The sequence below is a fragment of the Rhodnius prolixus genome, unplaced genomic scaffold (assembly GCF_049639745.1).
Source record: "Rhodnius prolixus isolate KJV_2025 unplaced genomic scaffold, Rpr scaffold_3, whole genome shotgun sequence".
In the NCBI taxonomy this organism is placed as follows: domain Eukaryota; kingdom Metazoa; phylum Arthropoda; class Insecta; order Hemiptera; family Reduviidae; genus Rhodnius; species Rhodnius prolixus.
This window is the reverse complement of record NW_027411603.1, coordinates 10,792,694-10,819,740: the sequence shown is the minus strand read 5'-3', so window position 1 is coordinate 10,819,740 and position 27,047 is coordinate 10,792,694. Positions and strand designations below refer to the sequence as shown.

The following is a 27,047-nucleotide window of genomic DNA, read 5'->3' as shown; positions in this document are numbered from 1 at the left end:
AAATTTTTTAAAAAAATCATAAATTAAAAAAGTTCATTAGATTTAATTTTCCCGAATTAATTCTTATACAGTTAATCGATTGACTCACTTTTTATTTCATTATTCCGTTCTTCTTAATAATAAGGAAGGTTATTCAAATTTTGTTTATCCAAAAAGATAAACACCTTTGGAATGGAGTAGATTCTTTTCATAAAAATTAATCCCTGCGTACTGTTCATTCTACTTACAACCATTGTTGTATAAGTTCATGATCAGTTGGTATTTAACTATAATGCACTTTAGTAGGCACCATTTAAATTATTAAACAAAAATAATATGAGTAAAAAAGAAGGTGATCCTCCCGTGGAGTTAGAGTGTCAGTTTATTCTACGCTTACCGGAGGTAATTCTTTTTTATTTTGAGCACTACTAAATCTCATAACAGATTTACTGTTGGTTAATGACGAGTTCTGTTTATTTATAATGTATGTATCTTATTTCGTAGTAAGAATTTAAGCTAACCTAGATCTTTTTCAGTCGTTAATATTTTGTTCGTGCAGGAACCTGCAAATGTGCTTAAGGAATTATTGAGGAGTGGTGCTACAAGCCTGAAAGATAGATTTTCAGTAAGGCTGGAAAATGATGTTAGGTATGGTGAAGTGAGAGTGGACAATTGGTTTCTCCACGCTAAGGTATTAGCCTTTTCATATCAATATGTGTTTTGTATCTGTAAATTAGGCTAATTCATTGATTTCTTTTATAGGTAGTAGATCTACCTACAATTGTGGAATCCCTCAAAACCATTGATAATAAGAGTTTCTATAAAACTGCCGACATTTGTCAGGTTAGTAATTGTTACTTTAAACTTATTTAGTGCATTAAATTTATGAATAGATTAGATACGGACCTGTTCCCTAGTCTGTGACTAATAGAAGCTTATTGTGCCTATCCCTTGTATATGTGTAACAGAATCCTCTGCTTTTTATAAATCGAAGGCTTTCCCAACTTCGTATTTTACGTTTATTCTTCTCCGATTTCAAATACATAGATCTTATATTGCAACTAGCTGTTACAGCGCATTCAATAGAACTTGGGACATCGTTCAAAATATAGTAGCGCTTGTCCCATCTAGGTATCTAACTCAAAAAGTAATAATAATTCTGTTAATAATTTATGTGTTTCCATCTCAGCTCATGATATGCAAAGAAGAAGATGATCAGACCACAACAGATGATGAGTCTCCTTCCAAACATAAAAAGAAAGATCCGAACAAGGTGGATAAAAAATTTCTCTGGCCACATGGTATAACACCTCCGATGAAAAATGTTAGAAAGAGAAGATTTCGAAAAACTCTGAAGAAAAAGTATGTTGAAGCCCCCGAAGTCGAAAAAGAAGTTTGTATAGTGTTTTATTAATTCATTCTCGATGAAAAATACAATTTTTTCTTAGGAGCTTAGAGTGTTTATGATTATTTATGTTTTGTTGTAGGTTAAAAGGTTGTTAAGAGGAGATAATGATGCAGTTTCAGTTAAATGGGAAGTAATAAGCGAAGAGGAGGAAAAGAAAGGAAGCGGTAATGCTGCTTCTAATTCTGGGACACCATCTCTAGTTACAGTAAAAGAAGAGCCTTCAGCGGATACCTCTCTCACAAATACACAAGCTTCACTTGATGTTGGTAAGTTTGAAGAAATCCGCATTACTATATTATATTACTATGAACATTATTGTATTAACTGGCACAGATCCTGTTTCCAGTTTGAAGAATATAAATTAATAATGATTCGGAAAAAAAAGCTCTGTAATGCACTAAAAATTAATCTAGAAGGAAGAAAGAATAATTCTCATTTCAGACATTATTTTGTTTATTTTTGCCGAGCTTTCGACCTGGGGACTAGATCATCTTCAGGGCTATTGACAATTATAATACTTTGAACATTTTATAAGGTTGGTGTGCCTACTGTCCTGTCTGCTTATTAACTCTTCGTGACCTTGTCCCCTACATCGAGAGCTCGGCAAAAATGAAAAAATAATCACTGAAATTGGCATTCTGTCTTCCTTCTGCGTTTTCATTTATTTTAGTGTCCTTTCTGAAGATATACTTTTCTCTATCCTTCAATGTTTGAATCAATGGAATCTATTTTAACAATAATTAATATACTATACCCACAATATTTATTTACTCATTCATGAAGGTAGAGAAGGTATCTGCGAAAGGTAGGGTTTTAAATTTATTAGAAACAAAAAATAGTCCCGACGAGTCACTTCAAATCTACAGTTAATTACGTAAAATCTCTTATTAAATTAAAATTTTATTAAAAGAATATGTAGAATGGAAATGATGATAAATAAATTAAGAAGAAAGTTGAAACATTTGTAAATTAGTAAAATTGTGTGGGCAGACTGACGGAAGTATTCACTTACATACATCGCTCATCCGATTTCTAGTTTAGTAAGTATGAATGCGCTGCAATTTTCAGCAACTTTGTTAATAAGCTTTCAGACATAAATAAAAATATTTTGAGCAATCTTTGTTCAAATGGTTATGTTGAAAAGGAAAGGAGGGTTTCTCAGTTCTTGAAAAATTGTTTCAATGGTGTTCAGCTTGTCAAATTTTGATATTACCGTATCAGGTCTTAACGTTTTAATCGCCTCAAAAGATTCTTCATTTATACTGGATTTCTCGAAAAAAACAAAAAAAAAAATATCGAGATTTTCAATACCAGCAACGCACCCTCTACATAAAAGGTGTTAAATAGTAAAATTTGTAAAAGTAAATGTAATGATTTTTATTTTGAAATTACACCTGCCGGTTTTATAGTTAGAATTTTACAGGCAAGTGGGAATATATTAGACAAATAAATTAAATTTTGGAAAAGTTAAAAAATTTGCTGTCTTGGATTCACTTTTAGCGGAGCATGATATTTTCGGTGGTGCTGTTAGCGATTCAGACGAAGAGGAACCTCACATAATGGAAATGGAAGAAAGTTCCAGAATGTCAGCCGACGACAGTCACATTTCTGATTCAATCTCATTGCAGGTAATCTCATACAAATATTTACCAACCTCTCATCCTCTCAAGTACATATACGTAGATTTTATAAGTTTGCTGATAGCTGTAGCTACATGTAGTAGAGGTGTACATTGATTTAATAATAAAAATCTTCTTTTTTATAACTAAAGAGCAGCTTCATTGTAATTCGAGCACTCATTACTTATGGTCACCGTTTAGTACATACGATTATATATAATTGCATTTATCAGTGAAGCTCATGCTTCGGTTCAATGACCAAAGACGCAAAGGTTGCTTCCTCTAACTGATCTACCTTTTCATTTCCCTAATCCCGCTGTTGCTAGGCGCCGCTTGGGTCAGCACAGTACTCTTCTGACCATTGTTGACCATAGTCATGACGATAAATTTGGAACAAAACCTCACAACAACGTGAATAGATTGCCCAAGTGTTATTGTACACAGTTTTGCGTTCATTTCTGCGCTGTATGAGCAATTCGGTTGCTACACTCTTAGATTTACTAATAGTTTATTAGATAATAGAGCGTATTAATTTATACTTTTTGCAGATGCCAGATACTAAACGTGGTGATCATGAGTCAAGAGAAACTATAGGTCTTGTTACACAATTTAGTAAAGAAATGTTTGTACAAGGAGTAAAACCTGAACCTAAAGAAGATCCAAATAGAACTAATGAGGAAGATGGGGATGAAGATGAAGACGATGAAGAAGATGAAATACCGTTTGATTTTACTTCTTCAGTTTATAAAAAAGAAGAACCACAAACCCAGATGACTCCAGGTTAGTATTAAAGCTTTCTTTAGTTTCTTTTACTAGTAGCTTTAGAAGTGGAGCTTTGCAAGCTTTTTAAGTTGGTCCCACGGAAAAATGGTTAAACGCTTGATCGGTCAAATGAGGTTTGGTGTGTTTTTTGACAGATTGAGTGAACTAAGTTTAAAATAAAAATCTTAGATATTAACACAGAATTTTGTATCTAGCTATCTTACGTGAAGTCTGCTATACTATTAACAGGAATTGCTTTTTACCTAAGGTTTTTTTTTTCTCTGCGGTTTGCACCAATATTTCTTTTTTTCATTACTAACTTGTCGATCTTTATTATTGTTAATTTAGATTTTCGCTCAAACAGGCTGACCACTCTATTGTTAAAAAAAAATCATATCAGAACTTTTGAGGCAATAACAGAAAAATACCTTAACGTGCTAAAAAGAGGCGAGCACACACGGAAATATTTTAATTGTTTTTCAGAGTTTCTGTTTGGCCCGTTTTAGATTTTGATTGTTTTTTTTTTTTTGTAAAACTAATATTTTGAGAATTAATTGGTTGCGTAATTTTTTTCTTAGAGAGGAATATTGAATTCACCGTGCTTCAACAATAATTTAACTAGAACTTTAAATATTGATAGTGTGAACCTGATTTCCAACTAAAATAATAATATCCATTCTGTATAGTAATTTTAAGTAAAACAAATTTATTTTTATTAGATGAGATCCGTGCCAGGCTGGAAGAATTACAGCGGGAAATGGCTGAGCTAAGGATCAGGCGTGATCAACAAGAACTAGATATGGCGAATATAGAGAACCTTACATTACGACAAAGATTCCAAGATATATTAGATAGCTTGTTGCAGCAGCAGTTAGATAAGGACCAAGAGGTAAAGTCTTTGAATAAGCTGATCATTTGTACGATTAGTCTGTTAAAGATTTATTCTTTACATGAATCAAACTGATATGGGTAATAGAAAGCAATAATTGTTTTCAAAAAGATTTGAAACGTTTGGTTTTAATTTTAAAATTGAGAATCTTTGATGTAAATAAAACTATTCTGCAATTCTCATCATGGCCCGGCCATGCGATGCTTTGTAGCATAGAGTTTTTCTCCTCACTCACGATAATAAATTTAAAAAAAAAACATGTTGAACTTAAGAAAATTTATTAGATGTGATGAGGGACAAAAAGTTAAAAAGAACTTAAAAGAACCTTAAAGAACTTTCCTGAACGTCGATGAGCGTCTGTAAAGATAAATTCTTAAATATTGTACAGTGATTTGGCTAGGATACTGTCTCTAGAACCCCTTGATATTGAGTGTTTAGTGTTATTACTAACTAGAGCTGGGATAACCATCAAGATGTCCTGAAAAAGTGGCAATTAACTCTGTCTAAATTCTTTGATAAATCAAATAATAAATTCGGTATTCATTTGAAGCGTTTATACACTGTATCAAGTAATGAATATTCCTGTTTTCTGTTGACGTCAGCAAGGGTGGCCAAACCAAATGATCTTGTGGCCAATTCGGAAATTCATTATAAGCCAGCGGGCATAGGTGATATGTACACCTATTAGACTTGGACCAACTACAAAAAATTTTTGCTGTGAAAATTCAAAACAAGAATTAATTATAATTATTGTTTTTATTATTATTCGTACATATAAACATGATAATATAATAATGACAAGTATGAGATAGTCAAATAGTATTTAATATATTTGAATAGTGAGATATTTTGAATTTATTTAAATAGTGAGATATTTGTTTCTGAACTCTTTCACTTATCTGTTGCAAGTCTATTTCAATGCGCGTATTTGCACAAAGTAATTAAAGATGCAGAAATTCATTCGTTAAGTTGGAGCGTGATTGATGTTTGGTAAACTTCCTTTTCAAAAACACTATTCGCAGGAGGAAGTAGATCTAAAAGCATCCTTGTATTGTGCCAGATTTCTGAAATGAGAAAAAATTTTCATTAGTGGCATAGGTGTTATAAAAATATATTTTTGATTCTCAAGAGATATAGCTAATCGAAATTTGAATGAAATGTAAAGCTCCCAAACTTTATCACATTCGAAAATACAGCTTGAAAGCTACAATTGTGCACAGTTGAAGACGAAAATGAGAATACTATAAGTATACATACTTTCGGAATGTTTACAGTGTGACTTCATGTTTGCTAAATTTCATTTTCGAACAAAAACGATTCGCAGGTGAAAGTAGATCAAAAGCGCTTATAACTTTTGTGCCAGATTTCTCAAATTAGAAAATTTTTCTTTTGTGACATAATGGTTGTAAAAGTCTATTTGATTCTGATGTTTAAAGAATGTGTTTTAGTTCATTATTACATTTTAATTCAATTAGTTCCATTCGGAGGTAATAAACAAATTTTGTAAAATTAGGATCAATGTCGCGGGTCATAAAATTAATTCAAGGCGGCCCACGAGCCGTAGGTTGACCACCCCTGGACTACAGTGAACTAAATAGGCTTAGTTGTCAGCTAATGCCGAAGGATATTAATGTGTTATATTTTGTTTTAAAGGATTTATTTTTTATTTTACGCTTTATTTGTATAATTATTGGTGACGGAGATTGATCTGCCTTCCTGACTTGTCAGTTCTTTCCTCTCAGATGTACCTATCTTTTAAGCAATAGTATGTTAATGTTTTCTGATTAATTTGTGTAAAGAAATTTATTTTATTTATATATTTTTTTTTTTTTTTGCAGTACCAAGAGTTGACTTTACTTTTGCAGATGCAGTGAAGAATTATCTTTTCGCACATGTAATTTGATAAAAATGAATTTGTGTAACCTTATGGCAGTTGTTTATTTATTCTATATTATAACACAATGTGTCACTTGAAAAACTTTCTTACCTTTTTTTAGTTTTCTTCTTTGATTTATGATCCATGATTAGCAATAGAGGAGAATTTTCCTGAAGGTAGCTTAATTTCTTAAATGCATGTAACGGGACCAAACTATTTGAAAATAACATTTTTTGTTTTCTAAGTGATTCTCCTTTCAAAGTTCTCTATTCTTCTACTGGTTACCAACGATTGGTCCTACAGATGATAGAAAATGAACGATTACATGATATTTTTTAATGAATGCTAGTATATAAAAAAAAATTGTCAAAGTTGGTTGTTTTTCAACGTTACGCTTTTTCGTGCAGTTTTTGACGATCAACCCTTATACAACTGTCCTATCGGACAGTTTTAATAAATTACCTTCGGACTCGTATCGATAGTGGGCAGTATGTATGATCGAAGGGTGATTTCCAAAGAAATGGATTTTTGGGAAAGAATAATGTAAAGGATGTTATGGTAAGTGTTATTAGTATGGAAGCACTCCAACGTCTTTAAAGAAGTCAGTCCTCTTCTCTTTCCAAGTGTAACTAAGAAACTATCCGAAAAATGCCTTAATTTCAAACTTCAACTATTTTTGGTTTTTTTTTTTTAGAGGAACCTTTGATGACTTTCCACCAGGTTTGACCAGCTATATTTATATTGTACAAAATATTTTTACTCTGAAGTTCTAAGATTTATTCGTTGTAATTTATAATAATTTAATTAAAACCAATATATTTCAACTAGAAAGGTGGGCTTTTCTAGTTGAAAGACTTCCCTTTTTTTAAATTTGAGAAATTATGCCCGAAAAGGACACACCCACAAATACTTCTAGTATGATGGCATTAACGATCTCTATTGGTTGGAATTATAATTAACAGTGAATCCTCGTGCTGAGATCTGGTGTTACAGCTGACTTTGTCAAATACAAATCTAACCTTTTCGACATGGCTTAACAACGAATACAACTTAAAAGTGAATAGTTTACATTCTTTATATAGACTTTTGCTTACAATATGTGGTAATTTCAGCTTTGGTGAAAATAATTATGCAGTCCATTACGTGGACTGGTAGAATTCTCTCACGTGCATTATGGAATGGAATAAGTAACTATTCGAATTGCAGTGAAACGAATCTTGGACTTTATAAAAAACGTGAACCTCATATATTATCGGTAGTGTCAGGATTTCCAAAAGAGTTGCCGAAATCTAAATTCAAAAAAGGTCAATTTGGTGATGATGCCTGGTTTACTGCCAAGGTTAAATCTGCAGACGTTTTAGGTAACTATATATGTTTGGTATATTTATATATTTATTTTTCTACGATAGTCCTTTGTTAATGATTTGATTGATTAGTGCATCTCTCCAGGGAAGAAATGGGAGGTATTCTTTCACAGATTACTGATTTGTCTTCGAAGATTAAGTATTAAATTTGTAACTCTCGGAAAGATATATTTTGTAGAGGTGTAATAATCATTAATACCTCTTTAAAGTCCATTACATGAATTGTTTGAAATAAAAAAGAGCGTATTAAATTCTACAATGCGTTCTGGCTTATTTATTGTAAATTTCGGAACTATATTTTATTTAATGTATTTAATTTACAATGAACTATTTAACTTTTTTTGTAAATAATATTTCATTACCATATAGTTTTAAAAAAAACCAAAAACATGGGGTAATTCTTTTAAATAGTAATTAGAGCTTATTTATAATTGACTGTGCTTGCGCATATACGCGATTGGAAAGGTTATTAGAATCACTATATTTGAAAAGCGGCCGTGACAAACAAGAGAGATCCATAGCCTGACTTATAAATTTATCTTAGTACAAAAATATTGAAAAATCCATGAGTGTAAACGAAGCAAATCAATAGGAAAAGCGAAGGAACATTTTACTCTGGTCGTCTCTTAGGTTGTTAGTGTTGTTAATTTGATGTATATCATTTAAGTTGTCAAAAGTAATGTAAAACAAAAAAAAAAATTGTGATTTAGTAGTGTTTATTAGACATTTTTTTAATCCTACTTTTAAAAAAGCTTCAATTTGTACTGTTATGGTTAAAACAGTGATTTCTGCAATGACTAATTTACTTCAGAACTTTATTTTACAAAGAAGAATAGAATACATTTTCAAAAAAAAACGTTTGTGAATGTACCTGTATTAGTTTTTGTTATTAGTTCGTGAGGGTGGGGCTTTACCCGGAGCTTCCCCTTGATTTGCCGATCTTTAGGTATTATGCTGCAGTGGCTTGAGGAAGAGAATATCGGTGGGGTTACCGCTTCACATCTCTACTTCAATAATGATTTGTTTTTATCTTTATTTATTTATTTTAAATGAAATAAATGTAAATTTCCTGTAGGTGTTGCTGACGGTGTAGGAGGATGGCGTCAGTATGGTATAGATCCAGGAGAATTTTCATCAAATCTTATGAAAACGTGTGAGAGGCTAGTCACTTGTGGTAAATTCATCGAGTCGCAACCATCCAGCCTACTCGCTCGAAGCTACAATGAACTATTGGAAAATAAACAACCGGTTTTAGGTAACTTAATTTTATTTTTAGAATTTCGTAACTTTAATCGTTGTGTAAAACCTAGACTATTCTCCAATAACTAATATTAAGCTAAGTACAAGCAACGGTGTCTACCAGCTGGCAACTAGTGTCGCCTCCTGATTCTAGGAGAAAATTATAGAAATCATTCATTTGCTGAGTAATAAATAACTTATCAAACACGTCATGTATGTCAGATACAACTTTTTCGAACTAAGAAAACCGTAAAAACTATTAAAATTGCAGACAAAAGTAATATCAGATTACAATTCGTATTGATTCTGACTTATAATTATTTTCCTGTCAAGGTTGACACCTTAAATTTTTATTTCCGGTGAATTCTCAAATTGTGAAAATATCTCGCAGTTTTCACTAGCTGCAGGTGTGAACTTAAAATTGATTGTTTTATAAAAACCAAAATTGAAGAGAATTTAGAAATTGAGAAATGCATAAAGAGAAGATAAACACAAATAATTGTGCCAATTAGTATTTTCACAAAAGCCATATGACTAACCTTCTACCTTCTCACTTTAATTGAAAGTTGGTTTAAGAAAGATGGCCTCTAGTGATTTGAGTATGCTCTCTAGGAAAAGGAAGTACTGACAAAGAGGCTGGTTTTCCCTCAGTACCAGTTCTCCGCCCCAGAAGTCAAAAACCGAGTTATGACAAAAATCCAGAAATATCACTTTTAATTGTGTTTTACACTCTTCTAGGTCTTTTTCGATAGTGTGTACTAAGATTTTTAAGAACCATCGTACATAGAAAAATAAATAATTTTATCCAGGGAAATTCCTATTATGACATTCGGAGAAGAGATTGGGGTAGTTTACTGGTGTTATTTCTGAGTCATGTACAGTTTTCCATTCTACACTACATTAAAAAATTGAAAATGTTTAATTTAGAGTCTCGAAAATAGTAATAATAGTCACTCTTAGTGGAGAAAAGTTTTTAATGTATTTTTCAAAAACGTATTAAAGCTTTTTAAATGACAAACATATATTTACTTTGTTAAAGGAAGTAGTACCGCTTGTGTTCTTGTCCTCAACCGAGATACCAGCACCGTGTATACTGCTAACATTGGTGACAGCGGCTTTGTGATAGTCCGACGTGGACAGGTGGTCCACAGGTCAGAAGAACAACAACATTACTTTAACACACCATATCAATTATCGCTTCCACCTCCGGATCACAGCAGATCTGTACTTAGTGACAGGTCTGTTTATTTTTTTGTTCTTAGTGTGCCTACTATTAAGTATCCATTAGGATATGATAGTTTTTACAACTTCTACAATTTACAAATTTAATCCTTAGGAAAAACCTAAATTTGTTACGAGTCTTGTATGGAATAAAAAATATGTTGCAGACCTGAATCAGCCAACACAACAAATTTTCAAGTAGAGGATGGAGATGTGATATTGTTAGCAACGGATGGTGTATTTGACAACGTCCCCGATCAGATGCTTGTTAGTGAATTAGCTAGTGTACAAGGTGTTAGGGACCCAGTTAAACTTCAACTAGTTGCGAACAGTATTGCTTTTATGGCAAGAAAAATAGCGTTTGATGAACGATTCATATCGCCTTTTAGTCAGTCTGCTAAGTCTTATGGTATTAACGTTACTGGTAAGTAATTTACCTTACATGGTTTGTAATTTATTGACTATATGAACTGTGCCTCAAGTAACCTAACCATCACTATCCCTTGGCGAAACGTCTCATCAAGAATTCATCTTATCTGTTTCTGCCATTCAGTTTAATCGTGAGCAGCTATTCTCCAACAACTAATATTAAGCTAAACGCAAGCATCGGTGTCTAAACCATCTAGCAACTAGTGTGGCCTCCTGATCCTTGGAGAATTATAGAAACGGTATCAGAATTGTGAGGTTCTGAGAAAGAAAGATGAGATTTTACCTGAATTATAGCCTCCTAAATCCGAAAATTGGTATTCAGTACGTGTGTGAACAATTTTTGTACTAAAAAAACGAAAAATTGCTGAAAGCTCAAATATTATATTTCGTCTGGGTACACCTATGGGATCTTTTTACCTCCCAAAATATTTCAGTGATTTTTTTTCCCCGCCTCGAAGAATGCGATCTCTGTCATAGCGGGCAGAAATCGCGCCAATCAGGGATGTGGTAATGACACCAAGAGCGATCTTTATGAGCTGTCGTAAGTATTAGACTTCATTTGCTTATACAGTATAGGACTGATTGCGGTTACGCGCGTTAAGTTTGTAAATATGTGCTACTGGATCTTCTGCATCCCCGATATAGATTGAATTTATATTACAGCTAGTTTGTGTGAACAGATAGATGCAATGTTGCCTAATCAAGTCAGTTTTACTTTCTCTCTAAATAGGAACAGAATAGAAGGAAGAAAGAATATTGCCAATTTCAGTCATTTTTTTGTTTTGTTTTGCTTTACTTTATATGTTCTTTCTTATATCTGGATTAGTGAATCAGTCGCCAAAACTAATGAATAATACTCTACAGTGTAGAAACAGAACTGCTAAATGAAGTCGCTTAATTTAAATGACAAAATAACAATGCTTTGTTCGTTGATCTATAATTCCTAGCATTGTTTAAGTAAATAAAAGTTACATTTATGAAATTGATTTGAATAATTTTCTATAAACTTCGTTTGTGCACTACAAAAGCCTAAATTTAAGGGCCAGCAGCTGGATTCGAACCCGGAATTTCCACGTTGAAATCCAGTAAACGCGAAGCACTCAGCCATTCCTTTCCCTTTGTCAGGCCATGCCCACTTCGACAGATCGCTTTTAATGAAATATTGTTGATCACGAGATAATTTTTACATTTCCAAGCCAGTTTGTCAGTTTTCTTATTACCTTAAATCCAAAGTGTTAAAGTGAAGGTATTTCCACAGCCTCGCCATATGTTAATTTTTTCATTTTTTCGAAAATTCTTTCGAAAACGTTTGATAGAAATTTTTAACATGAATATTTAATGTTACAGGAGGAAAGCCAGATGACATTACAGTACTTTTAGCTACAGTCATGATATAAAATAAGAGGTGCATTTCATTTATATATAATTTTTTGTTTGTTAAATTTTGTTTAATGTTAAGAATGCTCTGTTCGGAGCATTAAGTTTGGCTCGAATAATAATTTCAAAAAATTAACTTTTTTAATGAAATTTTTGAGCCTACATCAGTGTGCAGTCAGTGAAAGCCAACAATATTTAGTTGTGTGTGATACGTGCTATGTAAATGTATTTATTTAAAAAACATTGTATGTAGAAACCACTCATGTTTATTTTGTTTTTTTAAATTTTAAATCCTTGTAAAGTTTGTTAGAGTCATAAATTTTGCTGAAATACAAATTTAATTGAAATCTTGTTTGTACAATAGTTGTCTTACAATTGTTTGTATTTCTTTTTAATTCTGTGATTAGTTGATTGATTTCAATACAAAAGAAATTTACTCACTAAATAGAAATATATCTTTCTTTTTTTTAATTCCATTTTTATAATTTTTTTGTTATTCTTGTAAATTTAACTTAATTTATTTTTCCATAAAATTGTAAAATGAAATTATACAGTGTAATGTGTACGTTTTATCAAGCTGACATCAATGGATGACTCGAGTGGAGTATTATACTATAAAGGTAGTAGATATGGTTTTATAGTGTAAATAAATATTAAATGTATACCTGATTTATTATTATTATTATTAATTAAAAGAAGTCTTTTGATCCATTCTTGCAGGAAAACTGTTCACATTCTGTTTAAAACTTGACCAAACTGAATGATATCCCAATCTGATATGTTCTTTTAATGATTCAAACCTTTGAAAATGTTTTATCTTCTTTGGTCACCTTCCATTACTTTCAACCGCTTTTGTACTAAAGTGTGAATTTGCAAAACTTAAAAATGGTTGGAAATTTCTATTTCCTGATTTTCAAGAACAAAAATACTATAAACATAAACTTTATGGCTAATCTGCGCATGTAGAAGGCAACAAAATAAAATAAATTAAAATTAAAACAGAAAAATGACTTATCTGGGCACCACTTATCTGGAACTCAGAATGCTCTTTACAATTAACAACAGATTTATTTTGACTCGCGCAAATGAGAGTAATATATAATAATTTGATTTTATAAATTACTAATTTGTAATGGGGCTATCTGTATCGAGACACATTAATTTTATAAACAATTATATTAACACATAAATCTTTAAATAAATAGGAAAACAAAAAGTTTTCTAGCCTTCAGAAATATACCCTTAAATACCACCAAATTTTCATCCTAATAGTGAAAATATAAACAAATTCTGATCAGAAACAAACCTGGACATCGTTTGAATCAAGAGAAAACTAAACAGAAACGTTCGTGTCAACAGCACAAAAAACTAACAAGGAATTAGTTATCACATTAGTCACTAGAAAACATAAATATAGTTACACAAATAATTAACAATCTGTATTTATATAGTTTTAGAAGTCTTTTTTTTTTCTTTTTTTTTTTAAATTATTGTCAACAGTACTGTTTAAAATTAAAATTCTGTAAAGAATGCTCTTTTCTTTTTAATAACAAGAAAAGTTATGAATGCGCTTAAGGTGCTCACATTCTACTCAGTGAATTTACTAGAAACAGAAAATACAGCAGATTTAATCACCATACAGGTCTGCACTACTGGAAAATATCAAACTGTTTTTTCCGTGTCATAGCGCATCATTTTCTTTTAGGAAGTAGGATTCAGGTGATTTCCTATTCACTTAGGAAAAGTGTGTTTGTTAGGTAAGCAATACAAAAAAAAAAGTACATTCTAATAACAATGCTGTGCTATTCAAGTAATTCTAAAAATACTGACGATAAACGACTTAAATGAAGCGATACATATAGAAAATTTGTTGCTTACAAGCCACGACATTAATTTATTTACTTTGATAACTTTGTACTTTTTTATGGCGAATTCTAATGTATTCTGCATACAGATTTTCTTAATAAAACTAATGAATGTATAACCACAACGAACTTTAATAAAAAACCCAAAGTACATCTTGACATTTTTTTCTACACTATTTCATTTTTTTTACGGAAAAAGTTTATGTTGCAAGCTCATATTGTTCATTATTATAATTTTTTGTATTTAAGACGCCATTTGAGGTGATTGGCGCCCCGAGTTTTTCAGTACACTGCTGGCCTCCGGACACAAAACAATAAGAAACTCCTAGGTAAAGAAAGTCTAAGGACCAGCTGCTGGCTTCATCAATCCCTATTATTATTATTTTTACTTTCGTTAGGGATCTTTCCCAGTAATCTTTAGAACAAATAGGCTTGAATTTTATGAAAAGAAACCATTGTCCACCAATGGGATGAAATCACACATAAGCGGGATTAAAAGTAAACGGTTTCTTCAGGAACTATCTGAACGATTTGGTTAACTTGATTATTCGTCAACCACCAGCCAAAGAAGAGAGTAAATTCCAGCGACCAGAAAGAAAAGATTAGTAATCTACAAGAAGTAATGAAATCTTAGAACAATTTTTTATTCATTACGTATTCCACAAAATTAATTTAGAGTTTTATTGTACGTACACTGTGAATTGAAAAAAAAAAAAAAATGAAAGGACTAGTAAGTAATACTTTTTACTTGTTTATTTATTTTCTGTTGAGTAAATTTTTGATTTGCAAGGCATTTATTTAAAAATAAATAAATAAATAACTCTATTTTTAAATGGTATTTGAGGAATCAATCAGCTTCCGTGAAAACTGGTGGATAGATTTATTAATACGTTGTATTACAATGCTTGAACTGAATTCAAATGTTATAATAGTCAGAATTTGGCATAATAAATTTTGATTTTTTTATTATTTTTTGTAGACTCAACAATAATAATTGCATTAGCTAAATTATTCATAAATGTTTATTCTTTTTAAAATATCTGTTAGATTTAAGGAATGTACTTTTGAAAAATATATTTATAATATATTATAATAAATATAATGGGGGGAAAAAATCTAATGAAACAAATCAAATTGGAATGGCACAGTGTAGTGAGAATTCTGAAGGCACCAAATTACCATTCTCAGAATACTGATTTGAAATAGAGTGCTTTAAATTGTACACATTATTAGTTTCCTCTTGTACTTTTATTTTAGATTTTAGTTTTATTCAGATTATTAAAACTGAACCGTTCTTTTTTACTTTCTGACGTAACACTTTAGGAATGGAATAGCCCTAAAATTTAGTTACTATCTTATTTATTAAACAAAAGCAACAAACCAACCAAAAGTACGCTTACTTTTAAAACTTTAAATAATAACAGATTTTATTTTGGACAAAAGAAATGTGTATATAATCTTTTAAATTACCTTAACAAAATAATAGGTGCAGTATGCACATTTATTTTCAGTATAAAACCCACCCACATGAAAAATGTTCCAAAATAGTAATGGTAACACGATGTACTGGATATTTTTCCAGCAACGAAAGTCTTCTTAGATAGAGAGATTATTACATTATCACGAATCAATAGAACTTTGAAACTTTAATCAGTGTTACTGAGGAACTGGTGCTGGACCTGGCGGAGGGTCGGGTCCCCAATTAAATCCACCTGGTCTTTCTTCAGGTAGGGCAGAGTAGTCTGGATCTTCAGGCACTGGATCCAACAGCACTTTCCTGAAAAACGAATAATCACAATTATGATCAATAATACGGTTTTAACTTATTTATCAATTAACAATATCATTTACGATCATTTTTTACTTAGCTCCGCATCCCACTAAATCAATATTATTCTTGACCCAATTTTATTAACTCATTTAAGGCGTTGCTAACCATTATTAGGCAATGGAGGGAAAAAACCTTAACTGGACTTTGTAAGCCTGATAGCATTGGAAAATACGCTTTTATTTGCTGACCTTACAAAATGACTTTGTAAGTACCTATAAACTTAACAGAATCTATTCAAACCTGAGCGTATCTTCTGTGAAGATGAACAGATGATGAATGTATAGAGTGTTCAAAAATAATTTTAAGCAATAGAATTCTGGAAATAGTCCGATTTCGGATCTTACAGAAAAATGTACAATAGCGCACGTTATGACGGACACAGTATTTGACTAGCATCTATCTTGGAAGCCAAAAGCTACAAGCTCCTACTCCATTAATTTCAGTAATGCGTCTGAGACTTTTGCATTTGTAGAAGGACCTTAAGTTACGTTAACCTTTAGACTTTTTTTTTTAACTGTATTAATCTTTTCTTAAGTAAATAAAAAATTAAACAAGAGTTAAATAGGTAATTTATTAGGTATCAATCCTACAGATCAGGTATGGCCAACAAGTTGAACGCGAAGCGATTTTTGGTTGATCACAGCCGACAGTAGGTGATGTCAACGCGCACCCGTACGAAGACTACACATCGTACTTATTTAAAACAAAATATTATTTTTTTTAATAAACTAATAAAAAATAGTTAAATACTTACAAAAAGTGAGGCGTTTTTAATATTCTAAATCCTCCCCTCTGAGTAGGAAATACATCTTCAATAAAATAGTACGTATGCCCCACAGCCATGCCGATCAGATCCACCCACACTGTGTTTCCAAGCAGTACGGAGAATCCAAGTAACACCCAAGGCAAATAAGGTGCCTATTTAGAAAATATACATGCACAATTAATATTTCTGTTTACAGAGCATTGGGTGGTGAATTTATAAAGTCTAAAAATTGTAAGAGTTTATTAAAATGATCAAATATTACAGAATTGTTTAGTAATGATTTGCAAAATTAGAATATTTCTTAAAATAAAGAGTTCAACCTGCTTTATGCCAAAGAACGAAAGACTGGGCCTTTTTCTTCTTGTTTGCTACTCATTCTTCTGAGTGCACTTACGCCTATTATTGTACCATAATTTTCTATAACTTGAACTAGTCTGCCAACCAACAATTCCATAGCCTTCCATTATTAAGAGGCTAACTTTAGAGATAAAAACTCCTCACACTGCTTTTATCTTTTTTAGTACTTATAAATTGTTTCCCTTGAAAAAAGTGGGCAGTGGTATGGAATAAATATAAATCAGAAGGTGCAAGATTTGGGCAAAGCTGAGTGAGGGAATCTTAATTTGAAAATCTTCAACTACCAATGACAAACTAATACTACAGTAAGCACTACATTTTGATTAACCAAAAAGAGATATTTTTCAGCCAAAACCGAATGTACGTGATCTAACAGAGTGCAGCACGTATGTAGTTATCCAGCTGACACCTGTCTGGAAGCAGTTCAAGGTGACCGAGGCGCCACGGCAGCCCTGCTGGATGGAGGCAAGGCCTGCAACTTTAAAATGTTAAGGTACTGGGTTCGATTCCCGGTCTAGCCATTGGTTGTATTTAGGGTTATTAAGAAAATTTATTAGTATAATAGTATATCTATCTGCTGGTCGCCACCGTCCATGACACCTAACAAGGTAGGTAACTGTATGTAAAGCCCGGCTGAAAAAATAGCCATTATTTTACTTACTTTATTTTCAAAGTTACCGACGTTTCAATATCCACATCGCTTTGTTTACTTTTTTGTTTTTTCTTTGACGAATTATTTTCATCGAATTGTCGAAAAACTCCAAATAATACTTTATTTAGATAAATAAAAATTGGTTACAAAACCAAGCTTGCAAAACCAAAGTTTAACGTTTTCCCAGGCTCAATAACCAACAGAGACTTTTAGTGCCGAACCCTTTCAGTTTAGTACAAGAAACCACTCTTTTTGACTTCCAACCAGTGTTTCCGCTAAAAATCTAAAGTTGATATACGAGTTCCAGAGGTCTTACATTCATTCTCTTTCACGCAAAGAGACAAGATATAAAAGATTTTTTCCGCTTTCAAAGTCTACACTACGGTTGAACCCAACCACAATTTTTGAGATTTTTCAGTGTGGAAACAGTCTGGTCCGCGGTTAATTACCGAAGGGACCGCTCAAAGTTGTAATCTTGCTTTGACCAGCTGAGGTAATGGGATGGACCTTAAATCGCTTTCTGTGCTTAAGTAACCATTACTCTAGCGCAAAAGCTCTAAAACAGTTATATAATAAACAGGTTTTGTAAATATACTCCTAGTCGGAAAAACTGTGCAAGTATGGTTTTGGATTTTAGAGAGAAAACGCTTTGACATTCGTTATACAACCAATGTTCAAGGACACAAGTTTCGTTACAAGCTGTTATCTTAAATCAATGTACTTACCTGAAAATTTAATAACCCAAAAAAATTCATTCTAATGAAAGGGTTCCTCCTAGCCCAAACATATACTAGCATAATTGTAAATGCTTGACCTAAAAATAAAAGATTCACAAAGAAAGCACAAATCTGATCAAAAAGGTTAAGGATTACATATGAAATATTTTCTATGATGCCTGCGCTGGAATTTAGTTCTCTCTGCCACACTTGCGGCAGAGACATCCGTCCGATATTTCCAAAACTACTGTCAAACAAAGGAAATACCTTTCAGAGGAGCGCAATCAATATTCAATTTCAAATAGTTGATCCGCCCAGAGCCCGAAAGGATTTATACTTTAGGCAATTTTAACGATTGAATTTAGGGGGTCTCCCTGAAGTGGCAAGTACTTAATCTTGGCCATTTACATTTGGTTCATTTATCAAAAACTCTTGTCTAAACTTTTTTTTTTTTTTTTTTTTTTTTTTTTTTTTTTTTTTTTTTTTTGGGCGCATCAACAGCTGAGGTCATTAGCGCCCGGAGCTTTTTCCAGTGCACTGCCGGCCTCCGGACAGTGTTCTCTCGTTACAGACAACACTGTCCATCACCGGACAGTGAGCTGTAAGAAGCTCCTAGGAAGAGAAAATCTAAGGGTCAGCTGCTGGATTCGAACCCGGGACCTCCGCGTGGGAGTCCAGTATGCTAACCTCATAGCTAATCCCTTCCCTTAAACTTTTGTTGGACTCTTTTTACAAAAAAATATGTTTTGTTTTTTTTCGACGCATCGACTACTTGGGTCATTAGCCAAATATGGCTCTATTTCAGCGAAATTTACGATGAAAATATTTTAAAAATACATTTTTTTAATGTATGCATTATTTAAATTTTAAAATGTAAAAAACTTTTTCAATTTATACAATAATTATTTATATATGACTAATATTAAAGGATACTATCATACAAGCGCTTCCAAAAATAAACATCATTAAAAAATCAGCAGTGCGCCCTCGAAAACTTCCTTCTTCAAGCATTCGACAATATCGATACGTGAAGATCATATTAAAGAAGAAATTGAAACCAAAAGTTCCAAAGAATAAAAAAGTAGTAATTAATCTCCATAGCTGTGAACAACATGCATGTAAGAAATAACATTACAAATATTTAATTGTATCAAGGAAAATATTTTATCTTGTAGGGAAAGTTGATTATTAATGTTGATAATTAATCATTTAAACAATTTAAATAATTGCTGTTTAAAAGAAATAGTTAATCATATTTTATTCTTCATGGTATGCACTAAAAGTTGTTATTCACAGACTTCTTTATTTTTCTGATTAATTTCTTCCTCTCTTTTTATTTTGATTTGAATTTCTTTACTCAAGAGAGTGGAATTTAAAATAATAATTATCTTCCTTATGTTAATTTTTTGAATTGTGTTCATCTTAGTTTTACTAAGAAATAACCGGCATCCGGGTACTGGAATATCTCGCAAACATTCAGTGTAAATTATCTAGCAAAGAGGCTATGACAAACTGTATTTCACGTTCATCTTTCTCCATCATTAAAAACTATTAGTCCTTCTAAAATGAGACCAGATATTGGAAATATGGAGACCTAGGAAAACTATTTAACACTTTTTCTGTCAATATAGCGAACAACAAAACAGTGATTGTTAAAAGCTCTATTTTTACGAAAGGAAATGAAATGGGCTGCGACAATTGGGAAATAGCTCTTCTAGTTATGACATTAAGTTTTATCGTCACGAATTTACAAAAAGCCAAAAAATGAGTGGAAACATTTTAAGAGAATTAAAATTCTGATTTCAACGAAAAGTGATTTACTTTAGTGGAGAAAACGTTTGAATATATTGCAGATCTTTATTTACTTATGGATCTAAGGAGTGCAGAGAGCCAAGAGACAGACGCACTAAGGTCGTTTGGAATATCTAGATGGTTTATTTTCCTCATCAGAATGGCACTAAATTCAAAGTAAAAAAAAGGATAGAAAATCTATTATTTCCAACAATTTCTATTTTTGCAAAAGACTATTCCACCAGGGCAATCAAAATTAATCACGAAGGAGTGGTAAATGACAAGCTGACGCAGTATCTTGTCTATTCGAAAGACGTGCCATACTAAATTGGCTACAATATTAGAAGAAAACGGAATTTATGGAGACTGGAATACATATATATTCCAAATCGATTATTAAGTTTCTGCTAGTAGAACACGATAACCCTCATAACTATCGAATGATGATTCAAGTTATCGATATAAAGGAGAGAAAAGTGGCTAGAAAAAGACGGACGTTCGCACTAAAGCAAACATTAAGCTTCCAGACTCAGCCAAGACTGGTCGAAGAACAAAGCAATGCACTTAAGCCAGATTAAGACCCACAGTTAGCAATTGAAATCTGGGTGTTAACGATGTGAATCTAATGATAAGCAGGAAAAAAAAAAAAAAATTGCGGAAAATGTAATTGTACTTTCTACTGTGAAGGTGGCAATGAAAAATTAGTCTTACGAATCTGTTTAGGGAGCTGGATAATACTGACTCAAATAGGAAGGTGGGCCATATGGAGGGATGAATCCATCAGACATCCCAAACTACTTTCTTATGGCAAACTTTGGGCATAAGATAAAGTTTGGGCTAAAATAAAAACTAATAAATCACTTATTTGTTCCACAATACTAATTACATCATTTAAACACGTGACACAAACCACTAAATTATTTTTTCTAGGTTTTTACATTATTACAAATATGATATCATGCTAATATGAAATAATTATTACCTGGTACTGTTTAACTATCAGAATTGGATTGAAGTATAATTGGAATGGAGATACTAGTTCTAGCTGCTGTAAGAAAAAAGAAAATAATTATTTGTAATTATTTATTGGTAAAAAGTAATTATTTGAACAGAAAGATCACGGTTATTAGAAGATTTGTGACACAACAGACTGCTGTGACTAGTGATTTTCAGTAACAAAAAACGAAGTAAAATTTCATAATTCATAAGGGTCTATCTCAAATAAATTCTCTTCACATTAACTTAAGACGACCATAGGAACTTCAAAATTTAAAAGAGCATTATTCAAGTGCAAGGGGTTTCACATTAGAATTCATTAAACATTATTAGTAGAAAATTTGATACTCTTAAAGTTAACTAGCCTTTCAGAACTGATTTCATTCATTATTTTTACTGAAAAATTTTAAATGAAAAATGTGTTAAGAAAAAAATAGTCTGCGACAGAGTAGTGAAAACAAATTCATGAAATATCTCGTATACTTACTACGGCTAAAGTTGTTAATACGCAAGCTGTCGTGTAGCCTCTAGTTATTATAGGCATTTGCAAATATTCCTGCACAAAAGTCTGATATGCCATCTTCTATTTGTATTTTATTTTTTAAAAGAAATCCACAAAATCAACTTCAACAATGGTTTCACAAATTGAAAATATTAAGTATATAACTGTTTTTTTCTTATAATCCAATTAACGACTTGAATCAATGAAGAAATATAGTAAAAAAGCAAATTATGCGAATGCCGGAACATTAAAAGCATCTTTTAAGAACATAAGTATTTAAACAATTTTTTTAAAGTAAACATTACTTTAGAAAATGCCCAGTGCACTCTTATCATTTAAGATAATTGAATTTCCGATATTACTTTACGTCACTTCGAGCACTTACTTTCACCTTATCCACCAATAAAGCAATGAATTACTATTTACCAAAACACTATCATTACAATTACTATCAAACTACTGGAGGTTAAAGGCCGCAGTTTCAGTATTGTTATAAAATGCAGATGATAGTATTGAATGTACAGTGAACAATAACATTAATACTTTTTAAATAAAGGATTAATACTTTTTCTAAAGATCATTGATTACAAAACTATTTCAGCTAAATGATATTTAAGCAAAATAATGAACGGATTCAATATTAAGTTGGCTACATCTTTTGCCACATGTCTTGTTTACATTGGTTGGCTGACGCAGGCGTCAGTGATACGTGACGTGAGTACGCATGGTAGAGGCAGGCGTAAAGGTTGTGGGATATTTGTGACAGTAAGACATTTATTAGGCGTGCAGGTCAGTGAGTTCTTTTTTTTCTCACCTACATACATTACGTAAATATTCAATGCTTTTAAATTGATTTGTTTTTGTACTTTCAGTATTTGTAAAAGTTCGCAAAGTAAATTATGGTGTTCAGAAAAGTTTACAAACCCATACATACAGAATCAATACAGGAAGATAAAGTTAGAGAAATGTTAATTGCATCAGCAAATTATGCATATTTATTTTCCTCTAAAGAAGATGATATGATAGATTTATCTCACGCTAAGATTATAACCACAGTTGGAACACCTAAAAGAAAACGGCGATTAGATAATTTGACACCTGATGAAAAATTATTAAGGAAGTAAGTGAACCATATGTTAAAATACTGAATGAGTGGATCAGTGACTCTTTTTTTATGAATGATCATGTCTGAAGGATTCGTCTTTTTATTTAAATTTTCATAAATTTATGTTTTATATTTGAACATTTAATGAAAAAAATAAACATTGAAATTCCTTACTTCATTTATTAAAATCATACCATTGTTGTGCTAAAAATATTCAACACTTTTTTCAGAAAATTAAAAAATAGAGAAGCCGCACAAACCTCTAGGGATAAAAAGAAAGCCTATATAAACGATTTGGAAGTTACAGTTAAAAAGTTGAGAGAACAGGTAATAGCAAATGTTTTAATGTTGCATCATAAATTGGTTCTGAAGGGGAGGGAGAACGTTGATTTGCGTATCTGTACGCCATTTTTAATGATGATTTATGGTTGTTCATTACATTTGTATCTTTTTAATTTTAATGATAGAAATTTAATTTTAAAAAAACAATAATTTCAAACATTTATGGAGCCAATGCTAATTTACTTAGATTGGCAACATAACTTACGCCAACCTTTTTTCTTTCTTACTCTAACTCCTTGTTGAGATAGTCAAATTTTCGTCTTAATTTAAAACAAAGTTTTTAGATCTTCGAGAGCAAGGTAAAAATATCCCGGCCCGGCAGTAAGAACCTCCTCCTTCAAAAAAAAATTTACGTAGTTCTCGGTTGGTCCCTGTGTCCAGAATTTTTTGAGATGATTCCCTCAGTAAGGAATTAACTCATTTGTTAGCTTATTGTACTCCAACTTGGACATCTCATGTTTGAATCCAGCTGCCAGCCAATAGATTTTCTCCTTCTAGCAGCTTCTTGTAAGAAGCTGGATTGTAATCCACTGTCCGTTGATGGCTAGATTTGACAGAAAAGACAGAACACTGTCCAGAGGCCGAAAGTGCTCTGAAGTAAATTTCGGTTACAATCACGTCAAATTTTGTAGCGCCTTAAGTAAAAGAAAGTATAAATTTCAATCGTAAAGTTCGACCGTGTAAGGTGGGAAAACTCCAATTCATGGTTGCTATACCCTCTTCATTTGCCTTAAAACGATTTTCCAGCTACAAATTTTTATAGTTTTGACAATATTAATGCTTCTCATGTTTCATTCAAGTATCAAATCCACACTTAAGTCATTTACAGTCTTTAAAAAGATTCAAAAATTACGGCGGAAGCTAAAAACTAATTTCGTTTTCACATCTGCTTTTAGTCAGCTTAAAATATAACATGCGGCACCCACGTGGCACAATTCTGGCTCCTATTTAATTCTTGATGTAAAGTATGGTAGTAATATATAATTAATTGTCTAGTATCCGTACCCTCTCTTCTGCAATGTCCACTATCTCCACGTACTTACCTTTACCTGTAGTTGCAGTTTAGGGCCGTTTCGTTATAGCGTTGAGTTAAATGAATAGGTGCATACTTTTTATGAACCATCAAAATTAAACGAAATTTCATTAGTACTAATGCTGTGTATGTTTGAGCCGAGAACGTTTCACCTTGCTCTGAAGTGATTCTGGGGTTTCTGGTGGAAGTTCTCTAATATTCAGTGAATGCTACCTCTAGTTGTAAAGTCAGCGTAATAGTCACTTTTAGTACCTGATAGTGTAATTTTCGTGTTTTATTAAGGATAATTGAAATTCTTCTGTAAACTATTAATTTATTGTTCATAGCGGAAAATTTATTAATTTAGAAAATAATAATTGCAGTTATAAGTGCAATAATTGCAGTTATAAGTGCAATAATTGCAGTTATAAGTGCAATAATTGCACTTATTAAATTTTATGATGATGTTGATTATTATTATTTGATAATTACGTCAAAATAGCAATCTAAAAAGGTAACTATCGTGTTCCAAATATTCGGTTTCTAAATCCCCAACACAATTTATCGATCTCCATAATTTTTTTGACCGGTTTAGTTATTAATTTGGCTTTTTAACTAACTATTGCATAAGAAGTATCTCTGATTATCTTAATAGTTCATTTCCAGCAGAAATAAAAATGTCGACGTTATTGGTAAGCCTATAAGGGTTTCCCAATTTTTCGTGGACGGTTAAGCCCAATTATTTTCATTCACTTCCCCCTAAATATTTGCTCCATATATTGGAAGATGATGATCCTCTTGTACTATGCCTTAATCGATTGCGAACTTAGAATTAGTTTTTTAAATTTTAATCAAATTTCAAGCACCTCCAATTACGTGACTCAATTATGTTGCAAATTAATTGAGCATATATTCCTATGAACAGAGACATATAGAATGGTATTTCCTATGTTGTTTGCTTTTAGGGTATTTGAAATTAATCATTGTTACCTAATTTTTGAGCAGAAAAATGATAACATTAAAATAGGCCGTCTGTGTAATTAATTTTTGAAGTAAACAACACAACTGTAATATTAATAGCCCATGAATTTATTTAATAAAAATATTTCTTTTTACAGAATGCTCTGCTTCAGAAACGTGTAAAAATCCTTGCCAGAGAAAAAGAAGAGTTACAAATGAAGAACGAGAAGTTAGAGAAGGAGATTGGGCAGATTTCTCAGTCGCATCTTATTACTTCAGAGCCAGCAGTGCTCATTAGCGCTCCCCTGCCGAGGGACCTACCAGTATTGCATGCGACAGTTTTGTCGATTCTTCTTCTGATAACTTGTCAACCAAAGATTGCATTATGGATTTGGACGATTTCGATTGGCTTGATAATGTTACAAACCCATCTAATCTTGCAGAACTGGAAGAAATTGCCAATTCTTTGTCAAAAGAAGCTTCCAAATTGGAGGTTGTGGATTATTTTTACTTAATTTTTTTGATTAATTTTAAATTAAATACAATTACTTTAAATCATTGGGGATATTACAGTTTACATAACTTATTTCTTTAAATTAAATAGTAATTTTCTATGCTTTGTTGTGTTTTTCTAATGCCGGACAGTTTGAAGCTGTGGCCCGCCCCTGCCGGTTTTACATTAGCCTCCTTCCTGGGAGTTCGTGGCCTACCTCTTCCTTAAGCCACTTTCATATTAGGTAAAAGTAAAAAATAAATAAATAAAAAGCGAAGTCTTAATTAACAAGCTTTATGAATACAATTGGAATACAGTAGGATTATTAATTTTTGGACTTTTAAAATTTAAAAATGTATTTATCTAGTAATCTATACTAAATTATTAAGAAATCTCAAAACATTATCCAAAAAGAAAAATGAACTAAAAACAAAAATTGAATAAACTTCAGTAGTTTTCTCACCACTCCTCCAAAAACCCATTTCTGTGAGACAAAAATTATTTGTCTGAGGCGGTCGTAGTTACTACAAAATAATGCTGTCGAAAATATCCTTATAAATTACTGGTTTTTACTGGTTAGGAGGATTTCCTTATCAAAAAGAAAAATCCTAATATTATGACAACCCTGACAGATACTTCTTTTTCCCTACAAGATTTCTTATTTAACCGTGTATACTATATTCTTAAATATTAAATTACAGATTTATTATATTTTTTTATTTTTATTCTTTTTTTGAAATTTTATTAATGTATTAAAAACCCTGACCTTTACAGGCTGAAATGTCGAAGAATGAAGAACTGGTGGGGACGGTTCCAGAAATCATGGAACCCTCCAATGCTGTTCCATCTCTAGAAGTGGATGAATCTCGTACAACAATGGATAGTAGTGATGTTATTATAATAACAGTTCCAACAACACCTTCTAGTGAAAGTATTTTTGTCGAAGATGCTGTGGAAGAAGTTGAAACTTTGGAAGTTGTACGCCATGATACATTGCTTTCACCGCCTTCAAAAACTGATACTGATTCTGAATGTGATTATCTCAGCTATTATTCTCCAGCCGATTCTCAATCATTTTCTGATTCTATTAGTTTACATTCTCCAAGTTCGGATAAAAATTGTACAGATTTTACCGATTCTTATTCAGACATGGGATATGAATCACTGGATTCACTTCCGAGTGAAAACTTGAAGTTATTATTTCCTGAACTTATGTAGAAAGTAGCGCTATACTGTGTTATATTATATTCAACTGTTTATTTTGTCTATAAGTTTACAAAACACGTGTTTAAACCGTATAATTATTTTATAAAGCATTTAATTTAAATTTGCTTTTGATTGAAATTACAATTAGTAAAAGTTAAAACATCACTTCATCTAATTTGTAGAGTGGATGAATTAAAGTATCGTTGGTACTAATTTGCCATTTTTTTTTTACAAATTACCTTTCCTTTATCTAAAGAAGTAAGAAAATCACTTCACTTTTCGCAAATGGT

The 27,047-nt window shown here is 31.9% G+C and overlaps 4 protein-coding genes and 1 long non-coding RNA gene across 7 annotated transcripts; 3 read left to right on the top strand and 2 right to left on the bottom strand.

Annotated features, from left to right (window-relative positions):
- The first annotated feature begins 129 nt into the window (after positions 1-129).
- Taf7 (TATA-box binding protein associated factor 7) lies at positions 130-6,639 on the top strand. Its single transcript, XM_074126014.1, has 9 exons — positions 130-381; positions 539-670; positions 742-822; positions 1,169-1,372; positions 1,467-1,653; positions 2,888-3,015; positions 3,555-3,786; positions 4,488-4,657; positions 6,496-6,639. The coding sequence occupies exons 1-9, from the start codon at positions 316-318 to the stop codon at positions 6,529-6,531; spliced, it is 1,236 nt and encodes a 411-aa protein (XP_073982115.1). The 5' UTR covers positions 130-315; the 3' UTR covers positions 6,532-6,639.
- On the bottom strand, positions 5,462-7,366 carry LOC141453186 (uncharacterized). The gene is made up of 3 exons (XR_012457824.1): positions 6,996-7,366; positions 6,645-6,830; positions 5,462-5,721 (listed from the first exon to the last, which is right to left on the bottom strand). It is a non-coding gene; the product is annotated as an uncharacterized lncRNA (long non-coding RNA).
- Positions 7,367-7,511: 145 nt separating this feature from the next.
- On the top strand, positions 7,512-15,805 carry LOC141453170 (protein phosphatase PTC7 homolog). Its single transcript, XM_074126018.1, has 5 exons — positions 7,512-7,894; positions 8,973-9,152; positions 10,176-10,374; positions 10,525-10,781; positions 12,134-15,805. Exons 1-5 carry the CDS (start codon positions 7,663-7,665, stop codon positions 12,181-12,183), a joined length of 918 nt encoding a protein of 305 aa, XP_073982119.1. The 5' UTR covers positions 7,512-7,662; the 3' UTR covers positions 12,184-15,805.
- On the bottom strand, positions 13,321-22,088 carry Der-2 (Derlin 2). Its single transcript, XM_074126022.1, has 6 exons — positions 21,625-22,088; positions 21,124-21,189; positions 19,284-19,451; positions 18,360-18,482; positions 16,614-16,777; positions 13,321-15,805 (listed from the first exon to the last, which is right to left on the bottom strand). The coding sequence occupies exons 1-6, from the start codon at positions 21,715-21,717 to the stop codon at positions 15,685-15,687; spliced, it is 735 nt and encodes a 244-aa protein (XP_073982123.1). The 5' UTR covers positions 21,718-22,088; the 3' UTR covers positions 13,321-15,684.
- Positions 22,089-22,281: 193 nt separating this feature from the next.
- On the top strand, positions 22,282-26,970 carry Xbp1 (X box binding protein 1). 3 transcript variants are annotated; one of them, XM_074126023.1, is made up of 6 exons: positions 22,282-22,428; positions 22,512-22,759; positions 22,975-23,071; positions 25,217-25,551; positions 25,704-25,795; positions 26,326-26,970. In XM_074126023.1, the coding sequence occupies exons 2-5, from the start codon at positions 22,539-22,541 to the stop codon at positions 25,777-25,779; spliced, it is 729 nt and encodes a 242-aa protein (XP_073982124.1). In that variant the 5' UTR covers positions 22,282-22,428; positions 22,512-22,538; the 3' UTR covers positions 25,780-25,795; positions 26,326-26,970. The 3 variants fall into 3 exon arrangements, with proteins under 3 accessions (XP_073982124.1, XP_073982126.1, XP_073982127.1); XM_074126025.1 differs by lacking the exon at positions 25,704-25,795 and having other exon boundaries at positions 22,332-22,428; XM_074126026.1 differs by lacking the exon at positions 25,704-25,795 and having other exon boundaries at positions 22,396-22,432.
- Positions 26,971-27,047: the final 77 nt, after the last annotated feature.

Bases quoted from the DNA above. Each gene is read 5' to 3' on its own strand.
- Der-2 (XM_074126022.1), bottom strand. From the start codon at position 21,717: ATGGCATATCAGACTTTTGTGCAGGAATATTTGCAAATGCCTATAATA. The intron at 18,483-19,283 runs GTATCCTTTAAT...CTTTTTGATCAG, and splicing joins TTGGAAGCGCTTGTATGATA to ATTTGTGCTTTCTTTGTGAA. The intron at 15,806-16,613 runs GTAAGTATTTAA...TTCGTTTTTCAG, and splicing joins TTAAAAACGCCTCACTTTTT to GAAAGTGCTGTTGGATCCAG.
- LOC141453170 (XM_074126018.1), top strand. From the start codon at position 7,663: ATGCAGTCCATTACGTGGACTGGTAGAATTCTCTCACGTGCATTATGG. The intron at 7,895-8,972 runs GTAACTATATAT...AATTTCCTGTAG, and splicing joins TAAATCTGCAGACGTTTTAG to GTGTTGCTGACGGTGTAGGA. The intron at 10,782-12,133 runs GTAAGTAATTTA...TTAATGTTACAG, and splicing joins TTATGGTATTAACGTTACTG to GAGGAAAGCCAGATGACATT.
- Taf7 (XM_074126014.1), top strand. From the start codon at position 316: ATGAGTAAAAAAGAAGGTGATCCTCCCGTGGAGTTAGAGTGTCAGTTT. The intron at 3,016-3,554 runs GTAATCTCATAC...TACTTTTTGCAG, and splicing joins CTGATTCAATCTCATTGCAG to ATGCCAGATACTAAACGTGG. The intron at 4,658-6,495 runs GTAAAGTCTTTG...TTTTTTTTGCAG, and splicing joins AGTTAGATAAGGACCAAGAG to TACCAAGAGTTGACTTTACT.
- Xbp1 (XM_074126023.1), top strand. From the start codon at position 22,539: ATGGTGTTCAGAAAAGTTTACAAACCCATACATACAGAATCAATACAG. The intron at 22,760-22,974 runs GTAAGTGAACCA...CACTTTTTTCAG, and splicing joins GATGAAAAATTATTAAGGAA to AAAATTAAAAAATAGAGAAG. The intron at 25,552-25,703 runs GTTGTGGATTAT...AATGCCGGACAG, and splicing joins AAGAAGCTTCCAAATTGGAG to TTTGAAGCTGTGGCCCGCCC.